Source organism: Salmo trutta, chromosome 24 (assembly GCF_901001165.1).
Source record: "Salmo trutta chromosome 24, fSalTru1.1, whole genome shotgun sequence".
NCBI classification, from domain to species: Eukaryota; Metazoa; Chordata; class Actinopteri; order Salmoniformes; family Salmonidae; genus Salmo; species Salmo trutta.
Window position 1 is genome coordinate 42360269 of NC_042980.1, and position 12074 is coordinate 42372342.

The 12074-nt window shown below is 41.4% G+C and overlaps 1 protein-coding gene across 7 annotated transcripts in view; it reads right to left on the reverse strand.

Moving 5' to 3' along the window:
- LOC115161333 (tensin-1) overlaps nt 1-12074 on the reverse strand; it is a 289463-nt gene that overhangs the window by 45863 nt on the left and 231526 nt on the right. For all 7 annotated transcript variants that reach the window (XM_029712238.1, XM_029712239.1, XM_029712237.1 and 4 more), the window contains 3 exons: nt 11918-12047; nt 11534-11599; nt 11255-11371 (listed from right to left, as the gene is read on the reverse strand). In XM_029712238.1, coding sequence (XP_029568098.1) covers nt 11255-11371; nt 11534-11599; nt 11918-12047 — 313 coding nt within the window. The remainder of the gene's footprint in view (nt 1-11254; nt 11372-11533; nt 11600-11917; nt 12048-12074) is intronic.

Sequence of the window (12074 nt, forward strand, 5' to 3'; positions counted from 1 at the left end):
ATTATATTATTACTATTGTATTATTACTATTACATTACTATACTATTACTATTATATTATTACTATTGTATTATTACTATTACATTATTACTATTATATTATTACTATTACGTTATTATATTATTACTATTATACTATTGCTATTTAATTATTATATTATTACTATTATATTATTTCTATATTATCACTATTACATTATTATGTTATTACTATTGTATTATTACTATTATATTATTACTATTACATTATTGAATTATTACTATTATTACTATTACATTATTGTATTATTACAATTCTATTATTACTATTGTAGTATTACTATTACATTATTATGTTACTATTACATTATTATATTATCACTATTATATTATTACTATTATTACTATAATTACTATTACATTAATATATTATTACTATTATATAATTATTTTTACATTATAATATTATTACAATTATACTATTACTATTCCATTATTATATTATTACTATTATATTATTACTATTATATTATTACTATTGCATTATTACTATTAAAATATTATATTATTACATTATATTACTATAGCATTACTATTATATTATTACTATTACATTATTATATTATTACTATTACATTATTATATTATTACTATTACATTATGACATTATTACTATTAAAATATTATATTATTACATTATTACTATTACATTATATTATTATAGCATTACTATTATATTATTACTATTACATTATTATATTATTACTATTATATTATTACTATTATATTATTACTATTACATTATTATATTATTACTATTACATTACTATACTATTACTATTATATTATTACTATTACATTATTATATTATTACTATTATATTATTACTATTACTATTACATTATTATATTATTAATAATATAATTGTACTATTACATTATTATATTATTACTATTATATTAATACTCTTACATTATAACTATTACATTATTATATTATTACTATTATATTATAACTATTATATTATAACTATTATATTATTACTATTATATTATTACTATTATATTATAACTATTATATTATTACTATTATATTATTACTATTATAGTATATCTATTATATGATAACAATTATATTATAACTATTATATTATTACTATTACATAATTACTGTTAATAATACAACATTGGAAATGGGAATTGAAACCAAATGACCCTCTCGATGGAGTGTTTTGTCAGATGTTTAGAAATAATGTCTGCCAGATGCTCCCTAGTATTACCTTTGACCCCAGTTTGTGTGTGTGTGTGTGAATGTACATTCCAACTTCCAAACACACCAAAACAATTGTGGGGGCTTCACGGTCCACAGACCACAAGTGCTACATTGAAAAAAATGTTGTGATGATGACTGCTTTCTGTGAGAACATAACCTAGGGCACTAATGGAGCCAGTCCATTCCAGGCCCTCTGGAGAGTAGGCTACTTAGATCTCTACCTGCACATGGAGCTGTTTTTGGACACAGTTAGCTAAACTATTGACTGGGTCTTCAGTGGCCATTACATCAATTCGCTGTGAAACGCTGATATGCCTGTAAAGGCGCAAGGACAGATACAGCTCCACAATAAGGAACAGATTTGGCTTTGGAAGTACAGTAGTTGAAATCCAGTCAGTAAGTCCTTGGAGCATCATGCTGTTGCCTTAGTCTAAAGCCATGCTTTATCTTCCACAAACACGTACTGTATTGTCAGCACAGGATTCCCCTCTGGAGATCATTAAACAAACATCAATGGCACCTTCTAGATCTATGAGACAGCACTACTTAAATAATGTGTTTGGAAAGACAAGATCATTTCAAATGAGTTTTGTTACAGAATGGTCAGATACCCTAATTCATCTGCACAGGAACACACACATATAGACATGCACTCAGTCACACACACACACATACACACTCAGTCACACACACACACACACACACACACACACACACACACACACACTCCCTCTATGTAAAGAAATCAAGTTCCGCTCAGCTCACAGCCCTGCATGGGAAAAGTCAGGTCATATGAGGTGATGCTTTAATCGGCTCGCCATGGCTGGAGAGGACCCAAGGAGTCCAGGGGGTAGCTCATTTCCACATCTCCTTCCTACAAGCAGACTGAGGATAAGCACTACTCATAAGCCATCAGACCCATTTAGTGCAGTTCAAATCAACTTCATCCTCTGTGGATGCTTTCAATTCATTTGGTTCTTTGATTACATCAGATTCTTCCTCCTCAAATCGTTTGTTACTCGCTCCCTGAACCAATCATCATCTTAAAGCCAAAAAGTTGGCTAAACCTATGAGATGACACTGGTCACAGACAGTCTAGAGAACCCAGCCAGAGACAGTCAAGAGAACCCAGCCAGAGACAGTCTAGAGAACCCAGCCACAGACAGTCTAGAGAACCCAGCCAGAGACAGTCTAAGTAACCCAGCCAGAGACAGTCTAGAGAACCCAGCCAGAGACAGTCTAGAGAACCCAGCCAGAGACAGTCTAGAGAACCCAGCCAGAGACAGTCTAGAGAACCCAGCCAGAGACAGTCTAGAGAACCCAGCCAGAGACAGTCTAGAGAACCCAGCCAGAGACAGTCTAGGTAACCCAGCCAGAGACAGTCTAGAGAACCCAGCCACAGACAGTCTAGAGAACCCAGCCACAGACAGTCTAGAGAACCCAGCCAGAAACAGTCTAGAGAACCCAGCCAGAAACAGTCTAGAGAACCCAGCCAGAGACAGTCTAGAGAACCCAGCCAGAGACAGTCTAGAGAACCCAGCCAGAGACAGTCTAGAGAACCCAGCCAGAAACAGTCTAGAGAACCCAGCCAGAGACAGTCTAGAGAACCCAGCCAGAGACAGTCTAGAGAACCCAGCCAGAGACAGTCTACAGAACCCAGCCAGAAACAGTCTAGAGAACCCAGCCAGAGGGAGTCTAGAGAACCCAGCCAGAAACAGTCTAGAGAACCCAGCCAGAGCCAGTCTAGAGAACCCAGCCAGAGACAGTCTAGAGAACCCAGCCAGAAACAGTCTAGAGAACCCAGCCAGAGACAGTCTAGGTAACCCAGCCAGAGACAGTCTAGGTAACCCAGCCAGAGACAGTCTAGAGAACCCAGCCACAGACAGTCTAGAGAACCCAGCCAGATACAGTCTAGAGAACCCATAGAAGTTGCGTGTGCTGACGACACAACAGTGGTAGGCCTGATCCCCGACAACAACGATGAGACAGCCTATTGGGAGGAGGTCAGAGAACTGACAGTGTGCTGCCAGGACAACAACTTCTCCCTCAATGTGAGAAAGAAAAAGGAGCTGATCGTAGACTACAGGAAAAGGTGGGCCGAACAGGCCCCCATTAACATCAATGGGGATGTAGCGGAGCGGGTCGAGGTCTCCACATAACCAACGATCTATCATGGTCCAAACACACCAAGACAATCGTGAAGAGGGCACGACAAAACCTTTTCCCCCTCAGGAGACTGAAAAGATTTGGCATGGGTCCCCAGATCCTCAAAACGTTCTATAGCCGCACCATCGAGAGCATCCTGACCGGTTGCGTCACTGCCTTGTATGGCAACAGCTCGGCATTTGACCATAAGGCGCTACAGAGGGTAGTGCGTACGGCCCAGTACAATTAGTTCTATGTCAGGACATTAAAAAGAGCTGATTCACCAGCAACCTAGCTGGCCTTGTTCAGTTAGGGGGGCAAGAAGCAGATTGCATATCTCCATACTTACAATGTATTTCTCTACTAAGTGTTGAAAAAGTTAGATGTTTTACGTATGTCATTATCTGTCACTGTGTGCAACCTGGTCAAATGAAGGCTTAATTACTGAATCGGTCATGCTGATGAAGGGTATCAGTGACATAATACAGGAATGAGATGGTATGGGGAGTGTGTAGGGTTGCAATCCCCCAAGGAGCCCAATGGATGGGTGTACTTACGTCTGTCTGTCTGTCTGTCTCTCTGTCTCTCTGTCTGTCTGTCTGTCTGTCTGTCTGTCTGTCTGTCTGTCTGTCTGTCTGTCTGTCTGTCTGCCTGCCTGCCTGCCTGCCTGTCTGCCTAGCTGTCTGTCTGTCTGTCTGTCTGTCTGTCTGTCTGTCTGTCTGTCTGTCTGTCTGTCTGTCTGTCTGTCTGTGGATACGGCTATACGTCAAAACAGGGCGATGTCTATCAAAGTGTAACATCAATGAGACAGAGTACATGCCTGCTTCTATGATTGTGTGTGTGCACCCGTGTGTGTGCATGTGTTTGCATTTGTGTAACTAAACCTCTTCCCAAACGGTGTGAAGAGAGGAGACCTGGGTAGAGCAAATTAGAAACTAGGCAGTGGTGGTTAATAACAACAGGGTGAGATGCTGCTCCTGTCCTCATCTCTTCCTCCTGTCCTCTTTTCCACTCCTCCACCCACGGCCATTTCCCAAGGTAGTTAAGCCCAATGTAACAACAAAAAAACACTGTTATACCGTGTCAGCCAAACAGCTGAGAGAGAGAGAGAGAGAGAGAGAGAGAGAGAGAGAGAGAGAGAGAGAGAGAGAGAGAGAGAGAGAGAGAGAGAGAGAGAGAGAGAGACTGTCTGGACACCAGCTGGAGTCAAGCTGACAATGGCTTGAGTCAAGCTCTGTGAGAACCAGTCATTCATGCATATTAGCACCCATGGCTAACAACAACATGCTAACAGCTACAGGCTAACAGCTCCAGGCTAACAGCTCCAGGCTAACAGCTCCAGGCTAACAGCTCCAGGCTAACAGCTCCATGCTAACAGCTCTAACTGCTAACTTTGTTCCTTTAAGAGTAGGCAGAGTAGACAGTGTCTCTGGTAGCCACTCCTGAGGCAGACAGGCATGTCTCCCAGAATATTAGATGTAGCCATAAGCCACAAGTAGGCCCCGACCCTCTTTGGGAACCATCCACAACACTCTATTACCAATCAGGCTCTGTGTACCTCAAAGTAGACAGACCCCACACTTTGTTATGTTTTTATGCCTGTCACCTTCTCCTAGAGGGCATTATTCCTGGCCGGTTACACAACGCTCAACCGCTTAAGTTTGGAGTCAAAGCAATGTAATCCCCAAAGCCCTAAACAGAATGACTGAGACTGAGGCTAGTTTTGGTCTGTTTCCACCACAAAGGCTAGAGAAGGCTAGCTAGACGGTTCACCTCTCTGTGTCCTGTGAGATTGAAAAACACTGCGTCCCGACAACACACAATGTCAACAGTCTACATCAACCGCCAGTGTCTACAGTCTACATCAAACTCCAGTGACTAGTCTACATCAACCTCCAGTGACTAGTCCACATCAACGTCCAGTGTGTACAGTCTGCATCAACGTCCAGTGTCTTCAGTCCTACATCAGCTTCCAGTGTCTACAGTCTACATCAACCTCCAGTATCTACAGTCTACATCAACCTGCAGTATCTACAGTCCTACATAAACCTCCAGTATCAACGGTCCTACATCAAACTCCAATATCTAAAGTCCTACATCAACCTCCAATATCTAAAGTCCTACATCAACCTCCAGTGTCTACAGTCCTACATCAACCTCCAGTGTCTACAGTCTACATCAACCTCCAGTGTCTACAGTCTACATCAACCTCCAGTATCTACAGTCCTACATTAACCTCCAGTATCTACAGTCCTACATAAACCTCCAGTATCTACAGTCCTACATAAACCTCCAGTATCTACAGTCCTACATCAACCTCCAGTATCTACAGTCCTACATCAACCTCCATTATCTAAAGTCCTACATCATTCTCCAGTATCTACAGTCCTACATCAACCTCCAGTGTCTACAGTCCTACATCAACCTCCAGTATCTACAGTCCTACATCAACCTCCAGTATCTATAGTCCTACATCAACCTCCAGTGTCTACAGTCTACATCAACCTCCAGTATCTACAGTCCTACATCAGCTCCAGTATCTACAGTCTACATCAAACTCCAGTATCTACAGTCCTACATAAACCTCCAGTATCTACATCAACCTCCAGTGTCTACGATCTACATCAACCTCCAGTATCTACAGTCCTACATCAACCTCCAGTATCTACAGTCCTACATCAACCTCCAGTATCTACAGTCCTACATCAACCTCCAGTATCTACAGTCCTACATCAACCTCCAGTATCTACAGTCCTACATAAACCTCCAGTATCTACAGTCCTACATAAACCTCCAGTATCTACAGTCCTACATAAACCTCCAGTATCTACAGTCCTACATAAACCTCCAGTATCTACAGTCCTACATCAACCTCCAGTATCTACAGTCCTACATAAACCTCCAGTATCTACAGTCCTACATCAAACTCCAGTATCTACAGTCCTACATCAACCTCCAGTGTCTACAGTCTACATCAACCTCCAGTATCTACAGTCCTACATTAACCTCCAGTATCTACAGTCCTACATAAACCTCCAGTATCTACAGTCCTACATAAACCTCCAGTATCTACAGTCCTACATCAACCTCCAGTATCTACAGTCCTACATCAACCTCCATTATCTAAAGTCCTACATCATTCTCCAGTATCTACAGTCTACATCAACCTCCAGTATCTACAGTCCTACATCAACCTCCAGTATCTACAGTCTACATCAACCTCCAGAGGATGGTGATGTAATACTAATACCTCTACTGTAAGCACCAGAGACAGAAAATACATATTGTAACACTATTCAACCACACACACACGTTCAAATGCACTTTCAATAAAGTTGATTTGACAAGATGAATTTTATTTTAAGATGTTGCACTTTGTACAACTGGATTATAAAGCCTCAATTAAACATGTCGTCATATAAACAGTAGCGTTTAAAATGTTCAAAATGTTATAATTCCACATTCCAAGTTAGATAATTATGTGAACATTCAATGGAATAATATTTGTCTGGAAACAACCTTTAGTAAAACAAGAATTTGTTTTAGATGTGAGACAAAAAGTGAAATACTGCCCACAGCCTTGTAGAGATACATACAGTACTGTACACAGCCTTGTAGAGACACACACAGTACTGTACAGAACCTTGTAGAGACACATACAGTACTGTACACAACCTTGTAGAGACACATACAGTACTGTACAGAACCTTGTAGAGACACATACAGTACTGTACACAGCCTTGTAGAGATGCATACAGTGCTGCACACAGCCTTGTAGAGATGCATACAGTACTGCACACAGCCTTGTAGAGACACATACAGTACTGCACACAGCCTTGTAGAGATGCATACAGTACTGCACACAGCCTTGTAGAGATGCATACAGTACTGCACACAGCCTTGTAGAGATGCATACAGTGCTGCATAGCCTTGTAGAGACACATACAGTACTGCACACAGCCTTGTAGAGACACATACAGTACTGCACACAGCCTTGTAGAGATGCATACAGTACTGTACACAACCTTGTAGAGATACATACAGTACTGTACACAACCTTGTAGAGACACATACAGTACTGCATAGCCTTGTAGAGACACATACAGTACTGCACACAGCCTGGTAGAGACACATACAGTACTGCACACAGCCTTGTAGAGACACATACAGTACTGCACACAGCCTGGTAGAGACACATACAGTACTGCACACAGCCTCCTGAACATACAACTCACTAGTACAGAAAATCACCAAGTAGACAGTGATTAAAAAGTCTGATGTCAATAAGTAATTGAAAAGTGGGTGAGGACAACGTTCCCCCGTGTCAAAGAAGAAGTACACGTCTCATCATTTGCAGAATGTAGTGCACTACTCACTCGTTGCTGCTGTTGTTTGTACAGTTTGTCTCTACTGTCAACTGTTCAACCTTCTGATCCAGTAGAAGAAGACCAGTGTCGACCAATCAGGATTTCAACAGAAGAGAGAGTAACACAACTAACCAACTCCCAGCAGCTCAGTGCCTGTTCATCTGTCTGTACTGAGTAAGATCACACACACTCTGTCACTCCTCTTATGTGACACACACCACAAAGGGCTGCACAGGAGTGTGAGACTGTGTGTGTTTGTTATTGGCGACAGAGGAGATTGCGTTCGAATTAGACACACTCACACAGAAATCTAACTCGCAACCCCAACTATTCTAGAAATGTGGTGGGTTGTGCAACAGCCACAATATGCTAGTTGGATTGACAGTTGGATAGTAAACAAGACTCAGGACTGTTTGAAGACCCCTTGCTGGGTTCCTAAAAGGACACCTCTCCATCTATCTACCTCTCTAATGTCATGAGATCATAGGAAACATATATTTTTTTACCTTTTTTTAACTAGGCAAATCAGTTAAGAACAAATTCTTACTTACAATGACGGCCTAGGAACAGTGGGTTAACTGCCTTGTTCAGGGGCAGAACAACAGATTTTTACCTTGCAACCTTTCGGTTACTAGTCTAAAGCTCTAACCACTAGACTACCTGCCGCCCCTCCACTCTAACCACTAGACTACCTGCCACCCCTCCACTCTAACCACTAGGCTACCTGCCGCCCCTCCACTCTAACCACTAGACTACCTGCCGCCCCACGTTGACTGAACGGGTCAATTTAGATGAACCTGTTGATAAGGGGAATAGATATTAGTTTGACGTTGGGACTGAAATTAGTCATGTGATCTCATGTTTATGTTGTCTAGTCAGTGCCTCACCTTAACTCCTAGCTACAGTCAAGGTGAAGGAGACTATGTCCGTCAGTCAATCCGGCAGTGGAATTGATTTGTTGACTCTATTTGGAAAGCCCTTTCTGTTTATTACCCTCTACGTGTCTAGGTTGTGACAAGCCTTTTACCCTAGGAAAACAACTTCAATTTAGCCAAACTGCTAGCTAAGTACTCACACTAAATAGTTTGATTCCAACTGTGCTGGTAAACACATAAATCTTCTATGTGTTCCTGTCTGTTCCTAACCCCATTGAGTTGGATGAGCTAATTGCCTTCTCTGTGTAGACTAACGAGGCTGCAGCTAGGAGAGAACACACTTAATTACAGTGGAAATGCAAAACACCAGAGTTTCCTGGAACCCATAGACTTCTTGTGCCATTACCACAAACATTCCGAAATGAGGCTTGTTTGCCTGCAAAATGGCCGTCCGGCAGCTAGTACCCCAATCACTTTTCCCAATCACATAATGTCAATGAGCTAATATTCAATGGCCTAACTTTACATCCATACTGCCGTGCTGGCAGAGTTGATGCACCCTCGACAACTACTATGATTATTATTATTTGACCATGCTGGTCATTTATGAACATTTTAACATCTTGACCATGTTCTGTTATAATATCCACCCGGCACAGCCAGAAGAGGACTGGCCACCCCTCATAGCCTGGTTCCTCTCTAGGTTTCTTCCTAGGTTTTTGCCTTTCTAGGGAGTTTTTCCTAGGGAGTTTTTCCTAGCCACCGTGCTTCTTTCACATGCATTGCTTGCTGTTTGGGGTTTTAGGCTGGGTTTCTGTACAGCACTTTGAGATATCAGCTGATGTACGAAGGGCTATATAAATACATTTGATTGATTGAAGTCATGGGCTCGGGGACACAATGGGCAAGAGAGATTTGATGTCTTACAGCCTCAGAATGGGTCAAATTTGGCACTCATGTAAGCAAACAATACGCACACAATACGCACACAATACGCACACACACACACACACACACACACACACACACACACACACACACACACACACACACACACACACACACACACACACACACACACACACACGATGCAAGAGGAGAGGTGGGGACCTCTGCTGTTTCTGCTGCACATATTTAAAGCAGTAGTTGGGTGTGACTGTGTGACGGGACGGGCATTTTATGACCTGAGTGATAAAACATATAGTCATGGGCATGACCTCTGCCCTTCCATCTATCCGGAGGACCAAGAAAAGCAACATGGGAAAACATGCAGGAACGCTACCAGAACAGAAACCAATTTCAGAGCGAGGATGTTGGATCAGTAACGATAATCACATGATTAAAACAAGAACGTTATAGATAGCCGTCTGTCACGTGTGTATTTATATTCCATACACTCTTAGAAAAAATGCTGCTATCTAGAATCTAAAAGGGTTCTTCAGCTGTCCCCATTCAGCTGTCCCAATACGAGAACCCTTTAAAGAACCCTTTTTGGTTCCAGGTAGAAGCTTTTTGGGTTCCGTGTAGAACCCTTTCTACATAGGGTTCTACCTGGAACCAAAAAGGGTTCTACCTGGAACCAAAAAGGGTTCTACCTGGAAACAAAAATGGTTCTACCTGGAACCAAAAATGGGTTCTCCTATGGGGACAGCTGAAGAACCCTTTTTTCTAAGAGTGTATGATTTAATATGAATCAGCAGTAATACTGTGACAGGTATTATTTAGAAATTAATAATTCAGAGATAAATTACTAAAAATATTCAAATCAAACATGATTGATTAATTGATTAATTGATTGATTAACATACAGTATTTGTATCAAGTGATTGGAGCATCACAAATTCAGCCTTCAATAGACAGCGTGAGAGACTATTTTGAAGTCTGCTGAAGGAACACAATAACAACAACACACATGTTACAGCTCTTCATTTTGGTCAGAGTGAACGTATCAGTTAGGTCGGAGTGACCATCGCTCCAAAATCAGGAATATCAGGAATGTTTTGTCCGAGCCTGTGGCTAAACCCCGGAATGTGAATGTTGCGTGTATATGTGTGTGTGTGTGTGTGTGTGTGTGTGTGTGTGTTTGTGTGTGTATGTGTGTGTGTTTGTGCATGTATTTGAGTGTGTGCTCCTGTTGCTTCATAGTCCCTTACAAACACCAGAGTCTAATGAAACTGAAGACACATCATAGATGTGACACCATATCCTTGCCTTAAAGCATCCCCTGCCATTCTGACAATCACACAAAGTCTCTCTCTCTCTCTCTCTCTCTCTCTCTCTCTCTCTCTTCCTCTCTCTCTCTTCCTCTCTCTCTCTTCCTCTCTCTCTCTTCCTCTCTCTTCCTCTCTCTCTCTCTCTCTCTCAGCAAAGGACACACCGCAGCCAGTCTATAGACACAAACAGCCTTTTGTTGTGTGTGTGATTACAGTACGTAGAGATACTTGGAGTTGACCAAAAAACTACTGTTGTGTGAAGGTATCCCAGTTTGTACAATGGATAGTTCTGGCCACACAATATGATAGGTTGAGAGGAGTTTGAAGCAACCACATCATGAAATCATAGTGTACATCAGGGAAAAGGGATTCCTCCTGTACGCATGCCAAGTGGCTGTACTCACCATCCATAGTGTCCTCACAATGCTGGTTGAGGTTCTCATAGGAGTCCCAGCGGATTAGAGCATCTTGGGTATTGTAGTCCACTGAGACAGTGGGCCCATTCTCCAAGTGGTCCATCCCTGGTGGAAAAAAACACATACAGAGGGGTCAAAGAAAATGTCAAAGCCATACTCATACAATAGGAGGTAGTGTCTGTCATCTTCAACACATTTCTGTTGTTGAATGAGTGGTAATTTGCTTGGAGAAAATGGCCGCCAAAAAGAGGAGTAGGTATTGCTTACCATTGATTTTTTCTGGGCCAAAGGAAAAGACAAACTCCACCTTTCCAAAATCTGGGAATCTGTCATCTGGTTTGAGGATGAGAGAAGAGAATAAAATGTGTCCATGTTTAAAGCAATGACGGGAGATTGCAAACAGGTTTGACATGCATTATGCAGCCAAATGAAATATGATGGAATTTAAGACTCCTTAATACTCCGTTCACATAGAAACCCTTTATGCAGCAGTATTCAAAACGTAATGGAATATATTCGTTATGATGATCATATATAGTTGGGTCATCATCAAGGCATAACCGTTTCACGTTTTCAGTCAAAGCTATGTTTCTCAATTCTCTTCATTGTATGCATTGTGCTGGATTGTTTAGTTAGGAATATCTTCCTTACCCTTGAAGGTCTCATCGAGCTCATCCTTCCCAAAGACGATTCCCAAGTCATGCACAGCGCATGTATGGAACTGCACCCGGAAGATCACATCCCGTTGTGGGCTTCGGAAGCGCTTGTGGTAACACTTCAGCTGCAATGGACAGGAAGATAGATGTCA